General features: G+C 43.1%; 1 protein-coding gene across 5 annotated transcripts in view; it reads left to right on the top strand.

The window, feature by feature from the left end:
• The window catches only part of EZR (ezrin), a 55770-nt gene that overhangs the window by 32546 nt on the left and 2924 nt on the right, over window positions 1–20300 (top strand). For all 5 annotated transcript variants that reach the window (XM_060241584.1, XM_060241547.1, XM_060241565.1 and 2 more), the window contains exons 6-11: window positions 5896–5979; window positions 6449–6595; window positions 14606–14702; window positions 17085–17248; window positions 18224–18354; window positions 19917–20077. In XM_060241584.1, coding sequence (XP_060097567.1) covers window positions 5896–5979; window positions 6449–6595; window positions 14606–14702; window positions 17085–17248; window positions 18224–18354; window positions 19917–20077 — 784 coding nt within the window. The remainder of the gene's footprint in view (window positions 1–5895; window positions 5980–6448; window positions 6596–14605; window positions 14703–17084; window positions 17249–18223; window positions 18355–19916; window positions 20078–20300) is intronic.

Raw genomic sequence — 20300 nt, 5'->3', positions numbered from 1 at the left:
GAGCCAACCCCCCAGAGAAACTGGGCAGGAATTAATTGTATTTTATTTTTTAAAAAATAGTTAATTTATATTCCACCCTTTACCTGTGAACGGGCTCATCTTCTCCCTGTTCCTTTTGGCTTGAAAGGGAATTTCAGTACACTACCCAATCACTCTTTCCAAATCACCATCCCAGTTCTCATGTCCATGTAAAGCATACTTCAGCATACATGGACACTTAGAGTCTGAATTCCATTAATGAACTTTTCTTCAGGATAGGAATACTATAGTTGACAAAGGAGTCTTTTTCCTTCACTGTAAAGATGACTCACTGACTTCAAACTCTGTCTGAAACCAACTGACAGAACCTCCAGAATTAAATTAACCAAACCCAAACTCAACTGAACTCTCTTCAACACTAGGCTGATCATATAGTTTTACTTAGCTTGTGCTGGCCAATCAGAGATGAGGAACAGCCTGTCATTCAAGCTCTCTATTCCATAAGAACATAAGAGAAGCCATGTTGGATCAAGCCAATGGCCCTTCCAGTTCAACACTCTGTGTCACACAGTGGCCAAAAAACCCAAGTGCCCATCAGGAGGTTTACCAATGGGACCAGGACACTAGAAGCCCTCCCACTGTGCCCCCTCCCAAGCACCAAGAATACAGAGCATCACTGCCCCGGACAGAGTGTTTCAATAATAAGCTGTGGCTAATAGCCACTGATGGACCTCTGCTCCATATGTTTATCCAATCCCCTCTACGCTCCTGTGGCAGTGAATTTCATGTGCTAATCACCCTTTGGGTGAAGAAGTACTTCCTTTTATTAGTTCTAACCTGAATTTCATTGAATGTCCATGAGTTCTCGTATTGTGAGAAAGGGAGAAAAGTACTTCTTTCTCTACCTTCTCTGTCCCATGCATTGTTTACCCCTTCAAAGAACTCTAACAAGATCTTCCCTTACAGAACCCGTGCTGAGTCTTCCTTAATAACTTGTGTTCATCAGTGTGCCTACTAATTCTCTCTTTGATAATGGTTTCCACCAACTTTCCCGGTATTGAAGTCAAACTGACTGGCGTGTAATTTCCTGGATTCCTCTGGAATGCTTTTTTTTAAGATGGAGGTGACATTAGCTACCTTCCAGTCCTCAAGAACGGAGGCAGATTTCAATGAAAGATTACATATTTTTGTCAGGAGATCCACAATTTCACCTTTGAGTTCTTTCAGAACCCTTGGATGTATGCCATCCGGGCCTAGTGACTTATCAGTTTTTAATGTATCTATCAGTCATAGGACCTTCTCTCTCATCACCTCAAACTGACTCAGGTCTTTCAGCACCCCTCCCAAAATCAGTGGTTCTGGAGTGGGCAAACACTTCTCGTCTTCCACAGTGAAGACGGAGGCAAAAAATGCATTTAGCTTCTCAGCCATTTCCCTGTCCTCCTTCAGAAATTCTTTTACTCCTTGGTCATCCAAGGGCCCCACTGCCTCCCTGGCTGGTTTCCTGCTTCTAATGTATTTGAAGAAATTTTTATTGTTGATCTTTATATTTTTTGCAGTATGCTCTTCAAAGTCCCTTTTTGCCTGCCTGATCACAGACTTGCATTTGGTTTGCCACAGCCTGTGTTCCCTTTTGTTAACCTCACTTGGACTAGCTTTCCACCGCTTAAAGGAATCCTTCTTAACTTTTACAGCTTCCATTGCTTTGTTTGTTAACCATGCAGGCTTTTTAAATACCTATATGTGCCTTTCCTGACTTGTGGTATGTATATTTATCTGAGCTTCTAGGATTGTAGTTTTAAATAGCCTCCAAACTTCCCCGAGGGTTTTGACATTATTTACCTTTCCTTTCAGTTTCCTCTTCACATGTCTCCTCATCTCAGAGAATTTGTGTTGGTCTTTTGGGGCAACTCCCTATTTATAAAAATGGTGAAATCAACAACATTGTGGTCACTGCTCCCAAGTGATACAATCACTTTTACATCTCTCACCAGGTCTTGGGTGTTACTTAGGAAAAAGTCCAGGATCACCCCACCCCTGGTAGGTTCTGTGACCATCTGCTCCATAACACAGTCATTGAGAGTGTCTAGAAACTCAATCTCTTTCTCCCGACCAGAACACATATCGACCCAATCAATCTGTAGGTAGTTAAAATCTCCTATTATGACATAGTTTTTAAGTTTAGCCACTCTTTAATTTTTTCATAATTTTCTAATCATCCTTTAACTTTTGATCCAGTGGGTGATAACAAACTCCCAGAATTAAACTTCCTTTTGGGCCCAGTATTTCAACCCAAAGCATTTCTAGAAGGGAATCTAATTCTCTGACCTTCTCAAACTTAATGGACTGTATACCCTCTCTGACATACAGAGCCACCCCATCTCCAACCCTTCCCTCTCTGTCCTTCCAATATAATTTATATCCAGGAATCACCATGTCCCGCTGATTCTTCTCATTCCATCAAGTTTCTGAAATACCCACAATGTCTATATTTTCCCCCAACACTAAGCATTTTACCTCGGACACTTCTAGCATTTGTATATAAACATCTATAATTTTCCAGGCAAGTTATGCCCGCAACCTTCCTCCTGCTGCCTTGAAACTTTGGCAGGCAGTCACCATCTCAATGGACAACTCTAATCCATTTCCCGGTAGAAAAGTAACAGCTAACCCGTCATCTCTTTGAGATGAGTCATCCTAAACCAGAGACATTTTATCTCCCTATCGGCTTTCCCCCAAGATTCAATTTAAAAACTTCTCTGCCACCTTTTTTATTTTAAGCACCAGTAGCCTGGTTTCTTCTGGGGATAAGTGGAGACTGTCTCTTTTGTACAGCTCCTGCTTGTTCCAAAAAGCATCCCAGTGCCTAACAAACTTGAACCCTTCCTCCCTACACCATCGTCTCATCCACGCATTGAGACTCCTAATTTGTTCCTGTCTCTCCAGCCCTGCACATGACCAAGTCTGAGAAGGCTACCTTGGAGGTCCTGGCCTTGAGTCTCCTTTCTATCAGCCTAAATTTTTCCTCCAGGACCTCATAACTGCATTTCCCCACATTGTTGGTGCTAACATGTACCATGACCACTGGCTCCTCCCCAGCACCATCTGTCAGCCTATCTACAACATGCATAATGTCCACTACCTTCACACCAGGCAGGCAAGTCACCATATAGTCAGTACATGGTTTTCCCACCCAGCTATCTACTTGTCTAAGGATCAAATCACCAACTACCAAGACTCCCCCCCCCTTCCCTGCCCAGGGATGGTTCCTTGGTGCAAAAGGATACCTGCTCACCAACTGAAGAAAAGGTCCCTTCTGAGGGTGCATTCCCCTTATCCTCAGCATGGTGCCCTGTTCCCTTTTGACCCTCATGCTTCCTAGCAGCAACGGGGCTGCCATGTTTGGAGTGGGGCTCATCTAACAAGTCCCCAAGAGTCTTCTCCAAGTGCTTAACTGACTATCTCTGCTTCTCCAGGTCAGCCATCTCAGCCTCAAGGGTGCAAACCCATTCCCTGAGGATCAGGAGCTCATTGCACTGAGCAAACACCCAAGACTTCTGTCCAGTGGGTAGATAGTCATACATGTGACACTCAGTGCAAAACACTGGAAAGCTTTCACCCCTCTGCAGGCATTCTGCCTTTATAATAGCTTCTTAAATACACAATCCTCCCTTTAAATCCTTTTATGTTTATATGGCTCTCCTTGTGGAAAGTCTATTTACGTTATTGGGAACAGAAGGAGACTAGGGCTCCCACTTCCTGGTTCTTCTGGCTTCTTTCAGAGCCCCCAGGCCAAGAGCCCTTTAGCTCTTGCCTTTGGCAAGGTGCAGCCTTATAAATGCAAAGAGGGTGGGGCCAGCAGTCAGCCCCAGGCAACACAGACACTCCCAATCAGCAACAATCACCTACAGCCCACTCAAAACAAACAGCAGTTCCCCAGCAACCACACAGACTCTCTCTTCCAGAGAGCAGCACTCAGCAACTCCCCCCCCCCGCTGTTTAAAAAAGGAAGTTAAAAAAGGCAAACACTCACCCTTTCAGCAGCACACCTTTCCCACTCTTTCCCAAAGCTCAGCTGCCCAATGGGTATTAACCCTTCACCTCCGAAATATCTGATTCTGCTGCACTAGGAACCTGGTTTTGAAATCCATCACACGATTTTAGAAATCATAATGTTTGATGCCTTAATAAAATGATCCATTTAACCTAGATGGCATTCCTCCACGGTCATGAGGAATTAAAACCCTTTAATTCAGTGTTTTAATTTTGATGTCAAATTCTTTTAGTGGTGTCAGGTGGGAGGCATTCCCCATTCCATACAGATCAAAATCTGGGTCATCTGGCATGAACTAAAACTGATGGCTACCATACTTCTGGAAATCTTGTGTGGAAGTAAAGTTGCTTCCTAGTCCATCACTCTTGTGCAAGAAAGGCCTTCCATAACTTTGTCATTGAAAATCCTGGTGTTCTCTCACCACTCCCTACAGCTAATCAATGTTGAATAAAAATTCCAGATTTCACATTTAAATGTGCAGCCTCCATAGCCAGGATTATGCAAACCTGAATTACTGGTGTAGAACTGCCTAATACAACCAACTTGCCAATTTGGGGATATATGTACATGGAGAGAACAGGATTTTGATGTAAAATTCATGAGATGATGTTCCTGTGAAATTATGCTGTGGAGCCAGGCCTCATCAGCCTGCACCAAAATGTCAGTGGCAAGGGCTAGAGCAGGGATGTCACACTTGTTTGTTATGAGGGCCAGATCTGACATAAATGAGACCTGGTTGGGCCGGGCCATGTCAGGCTGGGCTGTGTGTGTACCTATTTAAGATTAGGTAGCATAGATATAAATTTTATACAGAACACAGACAAACACAAATATATTTTTAAAAAACTTCAAACATGCTTAAAACATTAGCACTCATTGGTGTATAGGTGCTCTCTTTGAATTTCTCCCATGGGATCCAGGGAACTGAGCAAAGGAAGCTCTGGCTCTTTCCTTCCTTCCCCAGGAGACTAGGAAGGAGCCTTAACCAATAGAAGGAAGAGAGGCTTGACTCACTAGCTCTGCTGTGCAATTGAGAGAGCCTGGCACAGCAAGCTATTACTCCCCCTTCTTCCCCAAGGGAGGAGCCTCAGCCATTAGAGAAAATAGAGGTTTTGCTCTGTAGCTCCTGTGCAGTTGAGCAAGCCTTGCAAAGCAAGCTGTTATGCAGAAGGAAGCAAGAGATAGGGAGAAGGAAGCAGCCAGTTGCTCAGCAGCCTAATAGGAGCCCTCCGGGGGCCTAATTCAGCCCCCAAACTGCATGTTTGACATCCCTGGGCTAGCACATAAGAGCATTTTCAGAGCTTTAGTTCATCTTTAAAAAGCAATAATGACACAATCTATGGAGCGAATATTCCCGACTCAATTCAGCATATATTGCTTGATTGTTCCATATCATAATCTCCATAAAGAACTATTTTGCAACTAGTTGCAAAGCACTATTTCTTTGTCCCCAGATTTGTCTACTCTGCCACCCTGTCATTATTTACTGAATGATACTAAGGTTACTGAGGCCATGGCAAAAATTTTGGCTGACATTCTTAAATTTAAATCTGACCATGTATGAATGCATATGTAATCTCTTTCTTTTTTAATTTTATTGCCAACATTTAAACTTTTACATTCTGTATATTCTCATTTGCAATTGTTATGCCATTAAAGGTTTGGTATGGTATGACACAATCTTTTTTTCCCCTGCTACAAACCTGTAAGAGTAAAAATCTTATAGGCAATTTGCTCTTTCTGCTAAACTTTGCTAATAAAGTGGGTTTTATGTTACGCAGAGTGTGAGAACATTTAAATGCTAATAATGAGGTTCCCTAGAGGAATTTTGAATCTCACAGTGTTTCTTTTCTCTTTGTTAGAGTTATGGACCAGCACAAACTGTCTAGAGAACAGTGGGAAGAACGGATCCAGGTCTGGCATGCTGAGCATGGTGGAATGCTCAAGTGAGTTATGATCCTGAAATACGTGGTTGCTTAATATCCTCAAGTGCTTTCTATTGTGTTTGGCTTTTTTAAGGAAGGAAGAAAGAAAGGAGAAAGAAAGAAAGCCATTTCCAAGACTCTTAACAAGCCACAAGCTTGCAACTTCTCATATAACTGCACCCTAAGAAAGTAAACAGAACAGTTCAGAGCTCTTATAATTTTTGCCTTTATGTTAAAGCATGGAATGTAAAGTTGACCCATGCAGATATGCCAGTATCATGCATACAATGTGGCTGCAGGAGATCGACTGTAGTTGCTGAGGTGATCTCAAGAGCACAGCAAATGAACAACATTTATTATTTGGTGTAGAATGAAGTGCCTGTATGATTTTTGTCAGGTTGTTTCCTCTATATCTGTGAGTGCCATTGGCCTTTGGGCCAATCTTAGAGCATTTGGTAAACTTTTTGCATGTGATTTCTCTATCAACCAGAGAGAATGCCATGCTGGAATACCTGAAGATTGCCCAGGATCTAGAGATGTATGGAATCAACTATTTTGAAATCAAGAACAAAAAAGGGACAGAACTCTGGCTAGGGGTAGATGCACTTGGGCTGAATATTTATGAGAAGGATGACAAGTAAGTTGGGGTATTATTGTTACTTTGTGAATCTGAAGAACAAACACTAGTGCCAAAGAATCTAGGTATTTCTGTAACAGTCTTATTGGTGCAAGTCACCTTGCATTTCAAAATAACCACTGAATGCATGCAGTTGTGCTGGGACAGAAGTGTGCCAAAGTGACATGTCTTTGCCTATCTCCAAACTATGACTGGATTTTGCCCTTGAGCTCATGTACTAGCATGCTACATTGGAAGGGCAGACAAGGGTCAAAGAAAAGAATCTGTATGTGTTGGCAAAGGTAAACTAATGATAGGTTTGGGAGAAACTCCAGAGGCCATGAAGTCCATCTCCAGTGCCAAAACATTACACAAAGGCAAGATTAATGATCTCTGGCAGATATTTTACAAAATGTGCAATTAAAGAGGAAATGGGTAGTATGCAAAGAGGTAGCTGGAAGGCCATGGAGAACCATTTCAGGAATGGGAGTCAAGTGATAGTGCAGATCTTGTCCTTTATACAGTATATCTCTACCATATGCCTGTTCTGCCTAGGATGGTGCTACATTGCAGCGTGACAAACTTTCTCTGATTTATTATAAAATTTGTGTTTTTTTTTTATTTTCAACTTCTATTTTTCCTGCCTCTCTGATGAAAAAACTAAGGTGCATGTGCAAAAACAGGATGGGGTACAGCAGTTTGCAGCCCTTTCTTGAGCACTGGGTATATTTGCAGTTTTGCATGTAAGAAAAGTCCTATCCTATGCAAAATTAATCCAGTCTAAAGATATGAAATCAATGGGCTTAGACTGCAGTAATACCATGTAAGATTTCATTCTAAGGCATTTCTACTCTTTAATATGCTAAAAATCGTACAATTGATAAGAACACATTTTACGCACATTTCAGTTTATTCAAAAATTTCTGGTTTTTCCTGGAAAACATCCCCCCCTCCAAAAAAAATCTGACAACTCTTAATTGTGGAGAAAGGTTTAAATTGTTTTAATGTGTTCCAATTCCTAGCTGGCAAAGTGGGCATTAACCTGGAACCTAATTAGGCTGCATCCTTTGTGCATGGATTTGCAATTGATCTTTTTAGTAAGTAGTTAAGAGGTCTAAATTATGACAGAGGTAAGGAAATGGTTTGAGAATCAGAAAGCAAAAGAGAAGAAATGTCACAAGAACCAAATGTAAAAAGAAACATTTCCTGTACACGTTTGAGTATCAGAAAGGGAGCTCTGAATCAGGGGCTGAAGTGAGGTATAGAAGATACATGGCATGCAGACAATTACTTGCTCATTCTGACTTCACTTTTATCATTTGTATCACATGCAAGCTTTAAGCCATGTAGTCACACAAGCAGGAGTCTGGCATGTAGAAGTGATTTCTAAAGGTTGAAAAGAGGATCGGCTAGTTCCTAGTATTGTCTTAAATAGAGATTGCATTGAGGTGCCCATTGAAACTATGAAGTACGAGTCTGATTCTGTTCTGAAATAGTAATATGCTCTGTTGCCCAGAAAACAAGGAGTGTCACTCTAGTTATTGCGTGAGTGAAACTGCTTCTAGCTGTTTGAATGACGAGCCTCTTTATGTAGCCACAGTCACACAAACAGGTTTTGCAAGCTGCATATAATGCCAGTAGAATGGGACCTTGGCCTCAAAAATAAAATGAAGGGAAATGTGTCCTTTAACAAACTAAATATTGGTAAGTTTAATTATTCGTGTTCTTAAAATGAAGTGGCAGGTGACTTTCTCCCATCTCTATACATTTATTTCTGGGATTCATTTCTGAGCTGGGATGTACTAGGAGAGCAGAACAGGGCAAATCACATCTGTGGCAACCCAGTATTTAATATAACAATATTTGTGCTTTGCTTTTCATAATGAAAACAAATTCTTGCCCTCCCACATTTAATTATTATGCTAGTATTTCAAGATGGAGCAAGATTACTAAATTATAGCTATAACATAGTAATTGTAGATTACCTTTTCCATATCAGAACAATGGGGATATGTTGATTTCTCTTCCTCCTCCCCTGTAGTGTACTTCCAAATAAAGCATATAAGCTAATGGTTATGTCTGAAACCTCTGAGTGCACAGAATACAATAAAGATAAATACATAATAGGTGCTGTATTTTTAATTTTGATAGATAGGTCATTAGATGCAAATGTGCTTTTATTTAACTTATTCACTCCATGAATAGCATACATAGACTACAAAATGGCATAGCACAACACAAAGTTCAGTAAGGAGTAGTAAAAATGACACAGAAGAAAAATATAATTTCAATAATTATTGTAGCCAACTAGTCAAGTTCCAACAGCTGAGTATTAGTGATATATTAGCAAAATAATAGTGTAGATACATTTTCAAAACATTGACATGCCACTGAAGTGTAATATTATCATCAGTATTCAACATTAATGATACCAGGGTGGTTTACTACCTACTATCAGACCCCAAGTTACATATTTTAACATGATGCTAATGCAAAAAGCATGGAACAGTTGAAAACATTTCATAACTGGTCACTCCAAATGTGTCTTGATTGTCTGTCTTTCAGTAAATGGATTATTTGCTCATTTGTCCATTGAGAGGTCACGCTAGAATGGTGGCCAGATCGTCCCGGTTGCCCGGGAAAGTCCTGCCGCCGCCCCCAAATTCCCGCCTCCCGGGCTGGCTATCCCGGGACCATTAAAAGTCCCGGTTTAGCCAGCTCCTGGAGCTAGCGAGCGCGCGGGCGGGAAAGGCGGCGACAAGCGAGCGCCTGTCCGGAGGGGAGGCTGGGAGCTTCCTCCCTGCGCGCGCTCTGCGCATGCGCAGGGCCAGGAGAGTGGGCGGCGTGGCGGAGGAGGTGGCGGGATAATGGCGGCGGCCGGAGCGGGAGGCGGGCCAGCGGCAGCGTGACGGGAGGCCCCAGGTCGGTGGGCTCGGCCGCCTCCTCCTCAGCCGCCGCCAGCAGCGCCAGCCACCGCTGCGCCTCCTGGCCAGCCCGCCCGCCCGGAGGGGAGGCCGAGGCCACCACCCGCGCCCTGGGAGAAGGTAAGCCCCCCCCCGAAGCAGGCAGGGAGGGAGGGGGCCAAAAGCGGGGAGGCGGCTGGCGGGAGGGGGCAGCCGGCCTTCCTTCCTTCCCTCCCTCCCTCCCTCCTTCCTCCCTTCCCTCCCTCCATCCCTCCTTCCTCCCTTCCCTCCCTCCTCCCTTCCTTCCCTCCATCCCTCCTTCCTCCCTTCCCTCCCTCCCTCCTCCCTTCCTTCCCTCCCTCCTTCCTTCCTTTCTTCCTTCCTCCCTCCTTCCCTCCTTCCTTCCCTCCCTCCCTCCTTCCTTCCTTCCCTCCTTCCTTTCTTCCTTCCCTCCTTCCTTTCTTCCTTCTTCCCTCCTTCCTCAGACCCCCTCCCCCCTCGGCGGGGCAGCCGCAGCCAGGCCGCCGGCTCAAGCTCGGAGGCCGAGGCGCCCCGCCCCGTCCTCCCTGCAGGCCACGTGGCCTGGCTGCGGCCTCCCTGCCGAGGGGGGACGGGGTCCGAGCGGCGAGGAGGCCGAGGCGCCCCGTCCCGCCCTCCCTGCAGGCCTGGCGGGAGTGGGAGGCCCCGGGTCGGTGGGCTCGGCCGCCTCCTGGCCAGCCCGCCCGCCCAGAGGGGAGGCCGCCACCCGCTCCCTGGGAGAAGGTAAGCCCCCCTCGAGGCAGGCAGGGAGGGAGGGGGCCGAAAGCGGGGGACGGCTGGCGGGAGGGGACGGCCGGCCTTCCTTCCCTCCCTCCTTCCTCCCTTCCCTCCTTCCCTCCCTCCCTCCTCCCTTCCTTCCCTCCCTCCCTTCCTTCCCTCCCTCCCTCCTCCCTTCCTTCCCTCCCTCCCTCCTTCCTTCCTTCCTCCTTCCTTTCTTCCTTCCTCCCTCCTTCCTTCCTTCCTTCCCTCCCTACTCCCTCCTTCCTTCCTTCCTTCCCTCCTTCCTTCCTTCCTTCCTTCCTTCCTTCCTTCCTTCCTTCCTTCCTTCCTTCCCTCCCTCCTTCCTCCCTTCCCTCCCTCCTTCCTTCTATCTGTGCCACCTTCATCACTTTCGGGGTGTGGATCCCCCAGTGGGGTGGGCTCCCGACTCCCTCCGCCGGCTGTTTCTGATAGCCCTGCGCCCCCTCTTTCATTTGATATGTGTCCCGTGCAGGTCCCACCGGGAGATCTCACAAAATGAGCCCCCTTGAGGCTTATGGCGGCAGGGCTCGGGGGAAGCGAGTGAGACTGCTGTTCTTTTGAGGGGTTATAGAGTGTTTCGAGCCCGTCCCTGTGGCATCGGTCCCATCGTTGTGGGACCCAGGGGGCCGGCGCAGCGGCCCGCCAAAGCAGCCTGTCACTAATAACACAGGTCGAGATGCAGGACAGGAACCCGGAAGTGACCGACAGGCTGCTTCAGCGGGCCGCTGCGCCGGCCCCCTGGGTCCCACAACGATGTGACGTCACACACGCATCATTCCCCCCCTCGAGGTGTCCCTGGCTGGCCTGCAGATATTATGGCCACCCTACGCTAGATAATGTCGCAAATTCAGTAGAACCATTCTAAAATAGGCCAATAGTCTTTCCAAAAATATTCAGTTATCAACTTCTGTTAGGAGTTCCATCATAATTTCCATTTCTGTCTTTTCAACAAGATTTGCCACTAGCGATGTCCAAAAAACTTTCCAATCTGATCACAATAGTATAGTGTTCCAGAATATGCAAGCAATATTTTAAAGTAATTTTCTTTTTAAAAATTTAGAACAATAGGTTGAATACAACAGATGTGTTTCTCTAACATCTTCCTCTGACAAAAGAGACTCTCTATTAGCATAACAGATCCATGGGATCCAACCTGTTGGTTTTAATACAGTACTATATAGACAAAGGAATTTCCTCACCTAGATCTTTAACCCACTTTTCATGTATAGAACTGCTCTGCTAATAAGTCTTATAAATTAGTTCTATAAACCCTCTTCCAGTCAACTGACAGATATGCATTTCAATTTGAGTTATTTTACCATTTTTGTGATAAAACATTCATTGAATGACTAAGTACTAGAACAAATGCCATATGCTGTTTTGAAGTCTCTTAATTCTAAACATGAAAACTATTATCCACATCAGTGAGATCTTTTAATAAAAACTGCCTTCCCTTTTCTCCCCAAAGAACCCATCCTTTACATTGTGATACCAGCCATCTATTAATAGTTGTATATGGAGAAAGCCCTGGCTCCAATATTTACTTACTTAAATCATTTTTGTGCCACACATGGCTGTTGAAAAGCATGAAGAACAAGATGGAACCTTGCAAAACCCCAGACCAATAGCAGAGCAAGAGTCATGCAGCACCATACTCTGAAGCCTACCTTTGAAGTAGGACTAGAACCACTGTAGATTAGTGCCTCTCAGTCCCATGGTACTCCAGAAGGGTACCATGATCTATAGCAGGGGTCCTCAACCTTTTTAAATAGGGGGCCAGTTCACTGTCCCTCAGACTGTTGGAGGGCCGGACTGCCGTTACTGTACAAGGCCGCGGGCCGTCAGTTCTCCGTCTTCTGCATCTCTCTCCCTTCCCCACACCACACACCCTGCCCTGGGAACTCACCTCACCTCGGTATCACCTCACACTCTGTCTCCGCTGCCTCAGCCCAGTGCCGGAAGTGTGTGTTGCTAACGCAAGTTTAGGTCGAACGTCACTTCCGGTCTGATTTTGCCATAACCCGGCGGGCCGCATAGACGTCCTCAGCGGGCCGCATCTGGCCCGCGGGCCGTAGGTTGAGGACCCCTGATCTATAGTATTAAAAGCTGCCTTGAAGATCAGAAGAGTTAACAGGATGACACTCCCTTTGTCCATTTCCCAGTGCATGTCATCCACCAGGGTGACCAAGGCCATCTCAGACTAGACTGAAATGGATTTGAAACAGTCCAGTTTACTTTCTCTCATATATTGATTCGTACACGCAGTGTGCAGGATTTCATGAAGAAATCCAGAAAGGTCATACCACCTTAAAGTGATGATTTACATAAAGCAGGGAAGGTTATTCTATCCAACTTTCTATGCAATTATAAATAAATATATCCTGCCAGTTATCCCTATATTATTTATAACTGCTGGGATATTAATCAGGAAACAATTCCAGGAATTATATTAATCTTTATAAATGATATTTTACAAATCCATGGTTACTGTAATTTAGACTGTTTCTCCAGATCTTTGGTTATAAAATTAACTTTACGGTGGCTAAGATCTGGTGTCTTATCTACATTTTACCAACCAGTTTCCCATATATTTAGCTACTGAATTTGTCCACAGAATCCAATGTTGCCCATTCAATTTTAACCCTAATATTAATCCTAATCCAATGTGATTTTAGATTTTTAAAAATATTCTGAGATCTTTCTTAAGCACAGTGTAGGAGTGCCTGTATTATATAAAGTTAGTGCTATGTCATTAGCAAATAAATCATGTTTATATTTCCTGTTTCCTACTTCCATGTCTGTAACCAATTAAGTCTTCTGACTTTAATAGGCAGAGGTTCTCTACACAGAATAAACAGAAAAGGAGACAAGGGACAGCCCAGTCGGGTGTATTACATAAAGTCATCTGTGATGTGTCTGAATACTTGATCTGGCTATTTGCCCTTTTTAAGTAGTCTTTATACATTCTGTAAACACATCCCAGATAGGCTTGCCAATCCCCAGGTCCCAGCGGGGGTTCTTCTGCTTTCCCAGACTCCTTCCTGCCCCCAGTCAGCTGGCCGGTGGGGGGAAGCCCCGCCCCCAGAGGACCATTTGCCTTTCTACCTCAGGAGGCTTCGGTCTCCGATTGAAAGGCTTCCTCTTGGGATGGTGTGTCTGTGTTACTTTGAAGAAGTTGGCAGCAACTTGTGAGTAGAGAGGCCAATCCCTCGCCTCAGAGTCGCCAGAAACACGTGGGGGGGGGAGGGAAATTTCTTCTGAGCACTTCATTATTCCCTATGTGAAGATCGATTCTCATTGGGTATAATGGGGAATTGATCTGGAGGTTTCGGGGGCTCTGGGGGAGCTGTTTTTTGAGGTAGAGGCACCAAAGTTTCAGTATAGTATCTAATGACTCTCCTCAAAGTACCCCCCAAGTTTCAAAACGATTGGGCCAGGGGTCCAATTCTATGAACCCCAAAAGAAGGTGCCCCTATCCTTTATTTCCTATGGAAGGAAGACATTTAAAAAGGTGTGCTGTCCCTTTAAATGTGATGGCCAGAACTCCCTTGGAGTTCTATTATGCTTGTCACACCCTTGTTCCTGGCTCCACTCCCAAAGTCTCCTGGCTCCACCCCCAAAGTCCCCAGATATTTCTTGAATTGGATTTGGCAACCCTAATCCCAGGAAACTAGTGAGTAATTATGGGAGAACACTGGAGCTTCAAAAGCAGAATCAATGTACATACCAACTACAATAAGTTCTCATTAAATTTATTAAAAACTGTTAAGTCTGGTTGTTCACCTATATCCTTCCTTCAGTTTTTAAATACTATCCTGGGAACACTTTCCTGGAAATAATCCCCATTGAATAGATTTGTGTAGGATTTTTTTGTTGATCTGTTTAGGATTGTTCTCTGTGTAAGTTTTGTTACGTGGATGATTCACCTGAAAAGTCTTTCCTTTTATTTAAAAAATGTGATTAATAATTTCTGGAATGCATAACAGCAAAGAGTTAAGTTGAATTGGAAGGACCTTTTAAAAAGTTGGTTCTGAACTTGGTGGAATTGCAGTTATTTGCTTATCTAGCTCTATGTCTATGTTTACTGGTGGTAGTTCTTCCTGGACTGAACCTGGGGTCTTTTGAATGCAAAACAAGTAAACCATTGAGCCACCAGTCAGGTTTAGATTCTTACTACTAGGCCTGTGGGAAATGGAAATAGTTACCTTTTGCGACTGTCTGCCCAGAAGCGATCAAACAATATACTATAGAAAGATGATACTTCTGGTGTTATATAATCAAGGATTCATTTACTAGTCATGTCTGTTTTGAATCTGAACAACAGTGGTAATAATAATTCTGATTCCAGATTGACCCCCAAAATTGGCTTCCCTTGGAGTGAGATTAGGAATATCTCTTTCAATGATAAGAAGTTTGTTATAAAACCTATTGACAAGAAAGCACCAGTAAGTATAACTGCTGATATTTGAATTTATCAGGAATGCTTAATGTCTTCATTACTGCATCCATGTACTGAATTGTGATCATCTTAGGCCTTTCAGAGGGAACTTATTTCTGCACACAGGCTGTTGAGGATATTTTTACTGACATGTCAGCAAAGAAAACTGGGATGAAATGGAATATTATTTCATCATAACTAGACTCTTACATCTTCGCTTATGTGGGTCTGTCTTCTGTATGGGAAAAAAAGATTTCCTCCAAGACATTTAAATAACATAAACCACAAGCCAACTGCTGGAAATAATTTGTGTTTGTAAACTGCTTTGATCACTATTGATATTTCCTTATGTGTGTCAGACCTTTCTAATGACTACTACATTAACATTTTTTTTAAGTGTCATCAGGCAAATTGATAGATATAGGTACTTTGTTCTGTGCTCCGATGGCCATCTGTATATGCAAGAGAGGGGGATTGCTGTGGAAGAGCATTTGGAAGGTGTCCTTTATGAATAGCTGCCGTGGATCAGAGCAATACTGGTTAGCAAAGCTGCCTGACCCATCAAACTATATGGAGTACCTCCCAAAACTAGACAGTACTATCAACAGCCATTTATTTCCATGAGAGCAGAAAAAGTCCAGAATGTTCCCTTTCCTCTTTGTACACATAAACCATCCATGCCATGCTAATCAATGTGGAAATATTCTGTCATTACAGGATACTCTTCATGCAGAATACTTGTGAATCCTGAGTATAGCTTCTTTCTGCCCCATCCTGTGCAAGGTGGAATGCTCATTTTAAAAACCCCAATAACTTGCCCAACATACAGTTACAGCAAGTGGCTTTGTTCGCATTGATCATTTATACATGTCACCTTTTTAAAATTGCTATAAAATGCTGATGTGGCCCTGTGCACAGAAACAGGTCTGTCTTACTGTTGGCAGCTCTACAAGATACCAGGTTGTGTGCTTTCAGGGTTCTACTTTGCAGCCAACCTCCAGAAATTTGAAAGAAGCCAAGGTTCTCATTTCTTGCCCCTCTTGAATATAATACTTTATAACAGTTCACTGACTTTAGAAGACCATTCAATCTTCTGTTATCTACATAAAATGAACATCTGTCTCAGAAATATATTCCTTTGCTTTAAAAGCAATCTATACTGCTTTGAATCATTACTTTGTTACAAAGCTAATGAATTCTTAAAACTATTAAAAGACTAAAGGAGAGCCAGTGTGGCCTAGTGGACTGGAGGTTAGACCAAGCCTGTGGAAGCCTGGCTTCAAATCCCTCACTTATAAAACTTGCTGGGTAATCTTGGGCAAATCAATATCCCCCTCAGTCTAAATTTGTTTAGGTTTATTTTGAGAGTAAAACAAGATAATGTTACAGCATCCAGAAGTACACATAGCAACCTGAGTATACCCTGTGAAGGCTTCTGTCCCCCACAGACTTAGAAGAATACAGAAAGACCCTGAGACAGAATCCTTCACAGGGTATACACAGGTTGCTGTGCACTTTGAAAAGGGCTTGCCTGGTGTGTAACATGGGCAGGCAAAAGAGGAAGGGGGGCTTTTAAAAAAAATCAAAACACTGGTTCTTGTATTAAGTATGAAAACAGTTGGCATAGTCAATATTTTTTATAATTAGAAGCAACATTTCTAGATGATGCCCTCTTGAACAGATCAGCTATAAGTGTGGGGAGGAGCTGCTTTTTGTTTCCTTCTCCTGCATGGATGGATAAACTACTTAAAGCAGTGCTGCTATTTAAGAATATATTTCCTGTGCTTTTAAATATTGACAGTATAGCATGTGGCTTGAAAGAAAAACAGTCATTTTTAGATTGGTACTTAATGCTTTAAAAATTAAAATACTATTGGCAGAATAGACCTCCCCCTTCTCATTGCCTCTTCACCATTAAAATCATATGCTGCTGTATTGTATCCCTTATCTTGCACAACCAGGTATGTTTCATGTCCAATGGCTAAATCATGGCTTTCTGCTATGTGAAGAGCCTGGGAGATTCTCACATTCTCATAACTCTCCTCTCCCTTCATACATTGCCAGTTAATTAGTTATCTCTGCTTTTGTGGCAAGCTCTGGTTTGTCACTGCATCCACTGCAACAAGGTGCAGTTTGGATATAATGATAAACTGTGGTTTGCATCAAAACCAAAACCAAATTGTTAGCTTACTATAAGCAAGGAAAGGAAGGAGTGCATGGTCTTTGGTTCTTCATCATAGCGTAGCACATAAGTTATTGGTAACGTTAGTGCTTCAGTTTTCACTTACAAAGAATGAAGAGATTTCTACAAAAATTGGCAGATAAGAGTGTTTATAAGAAGCCCAGGTATGTCTGAGTTTTAACCAGTTTGCATTTTTTTCCCTCCCAGGATTTTGTGTTTTATGCTCCTCGTCTTAGAATTAACAAGAGGATCCTGCAGCTGTGTATGGGAAACCATGAGTTGTATATGCGTCGTAGGAAGCCTGACACCATTGAGGTCCAGCAGATGAAAGCCCAGGCCCGTGAAGAAAAGCACCAGAAACAGCTGGAAAGGTGAGGGGGAGAAAGGGGGAAAATGGCTCACTTGAATGCAGAGAAGCAGCTGGACCTAATATATCTAATGTACATTGAAAAAGGAAGGGTTTTTTTGGTTAAAATAGAACGCCATAAAAAACAAAACTATAAGTGAGAATAATTCAGATGCCTTTTAGTTTGTTTCACTACTGGTATATGTGACACACCCTGACCCAGGTAGTCCAATTTGGTCACATCTTGGAAGCTAAGCAGGCCCTGTTTAGTATTTGGATGGGAGGCCATCAAGGAAGTTCAGGGCCTCTATGCAGAGTCAGGCAATGCCAAACCACTTCTGAATGTCTCTTGCCTTGAAAACCATAAATCAGTTGTGAGTGCATGGCAAAACAAAAGTGACACAGAGCAATGAAGATGTGGCATAGCAATTGTATGAGATTACAATAATGATTTGTCAGATATAGTACCTTCTGGCCTAGAATGGCCATAGCCAGAAGTTTCAGAGAATCTTGTAAGAAATCCTGCCACTTTTATGGTATATAACTAGGGACTGTATATGCAAACTAAATTGCTGCATATTACTCACCACCAGTTTGCCATGAACAATGTAGCTTGTTTTATTTCAGTAGCTTTACATTGCTGTGTATTCTGAGGTCGAGATTAATGGACATCATAGCTACAGCCTGGTGTAGCTGAGTTGGTAGATTTCTGCATCTTTTGTAACATGTTCTGGGTTACACAGTAAAGCTTAGGATGTTTAAGTGTTTCTGGCTTCCTGAATCATTAGAAATGCAGCCACTGTTGCTACATGCAGTATTGCCTATTTAAAGGCATATCTGGCTACCACACATCTAGCATCCTTCTACCTCAGTAACAGTTGAGTGCTGCACACTACTTGAAAATTGCTACTGTTCCAGAACCTTCTTTTATTCCCTCTCCAGCCATGGTTTAAAGTGGACAGACTTGTAATTTGGATTTTTTAATGTTAAATCCTAAAAGGCAACAACTAGAAAATGAAAAAAAGAAGAGAGAGACTATTGAGAAGGAAAAAGAGCAGATGTTAAAGGAGAAAGAAGAGCTAATAGTGAGACTGCAAGAGTATGAACAGAAGACACAGAAAGCAGAAAAAGGTATAACTTGGGCTCAACTATAACATTTCCACTCTGTGTGTTTGATATGCAGCCTAGCAATGTGTTTATAACTCTTTTAAAATTACTACTTTGATTTGTCATGGGCTGTCTTGTCCATTAGAAGTATGTCAGCATAGAAATATGAAATACAGGTGGTAAGATTTTAATAGCACCACCTTCTTAATTTTTGTCTTGGTTATAATGCCTTTTCTGTAAATGCAAATTGCATTGCTGCTACTAATACTACACAAATAATGAGTGAGCCAAACAATATCACAAAAGAGCTTTTACGTTTTTCATCAACTCTACTACCTAGCAGACAGACTTCATTAATCAAATTAATGTACCCCTGAACTTTACCAAGGCTTCAGAAATCATACACAGGAAAGCTGCATTTGAAAAGTCAATGCAAGATCCAGTATCCTGTGTGAATTTTTTGTGTGAATCCAGTATCCAGTATCCTATGTGAATCCAGTATCCTATGTGAATTTTTTGACTGACAGGAGATTTTCACTATGTCTCAGCTCACTATGTTCTCAGTTTCTCTAGCAGGATAGCAGTTCAGTTTGAAATGGTACTGTCATATTTTCTTTACATCTGATGTTGATGAGCCACTGTCTGTGGATTAGATCAAAAAGGAGTATCATTCCATAGTTCTCCCTTAAGGCTGTACCATTCTAACCCTTTAGAATCAGCAACAACAAGTACTATAAGAAGAGCCTTTGGCTTAATATTAGTTTTTAAAGGTTGTTCTAGATGACTAAAATGTTCTGGTCAATGACTGTAATAATAATAATAAACTGAACTGAATATTAGTTTTATTTTGGATTGAGAATGGTTTATTTATTGCATTTTTTTGAGACAGTGTTGCATTTTTTGGGGAAAACTGTGTAGATAAAATACCGTATTTTTCGGACTATAAGACGCACTTCCCCCCCCCCAAAAAAAAGTGGGGGGGGAAGTGTGTGCGTCTTATAGTCCGAAGGTACGTACCTTCGGGGGGGGGGGCGATCTGCTGCCTCTTCCTCCGATCCGGCGCTTCCCCGCGCCTGCCTGCCTGGCTCCATCTTCTTCAGGCAAGCGCTGGGATCGCTCCACGTGGCCCCAGCGCTTTGCAAGCGCCGGCTGCGGAGGGGGCAGCGTGCTTCCTACTTGCCTGTGTCCCTGCCTTCAGCTGTGATGTTTAAAGCAAGCGCTGGGATCGCTCCCTCCCCCCTCCGATCCCAGTGCTTGCTTTAAACATCACAGCTGAAGGCAGGAACACAGGCAAGTAGGAAGCACTCGCCCCCTCCGCAAACGCAGCGCTTTGCGAGCGCCGGCTGTGGCGAGGGCAGCATGCTTCCTACTTCCCTGTGTTTTTGCCTTATGGGGCAAAAATACGGTATATAAATATAAAGATGCAACTATTTAGCTTGCCATATGAAAAAGCTCAGAAAGTACTGAGACAACCCTTTCTTCCTTTCTTATGTTATACATAACTATTTTTAAAGCAGGTATTTTACCACAAAAGAAGATGACAAAGGTTCATTGTGCCTGTGAGTGTGTGATTTCTTTCCTTGCAGAGCTGTCTGACCAAATCCAAAAAGCAATGCTGCTTGAGGACGAAAGGAAAAGGGCTCAGGAGGAATCTGAACGTCTGGAGAATGAGCGTTTGGCTGCACTGCAAGCTAAGGAAGAACTAGAGAGGCAAGCTGCTGACCAGATGAAGAGCCAGGAGCAGCTGGTATGAATTGAAGAGATTTTGGAGATAAACCTGAGAAACAGATAATACCTCAGTGCTGTATCAGGGGACAGGAAGAAATTATTGTTCTGACCACTGGTGCAGTTACTGGAAACAGATATCACCTGAAAAAGCTTAAATGGGGAAATAGAACATAAACCTTAGGGAACTGCAGAATTTGTGTTTCTAAACTTTTTTACTTAAGAATGGGTGGGAGGGAATCAAA

The sequence above is a fragment of the Heteronotia binoei genome, chromosome 1 (assembly GCF_032191835.1).
Source record: "Heteronotia binoei isolate CCM8104 ecotype False Entrance Well chromosome 1, APGP_CSIRO_Hbin_v1, whole genome shotgun sequence".
In the NCBI taxonomy this organism is placed as follows: domain Eukaryota; kingdom Metazoa; phylum Chordata; class Lepidosauria; order Squamata; family Gekkonidae; genus Heteronotia; species Heteronotia binoei.
Note: the sequence above shows the minus strand (reverse complement) of the source record. Positions and strands in the feature narration are given on the sequence as shown.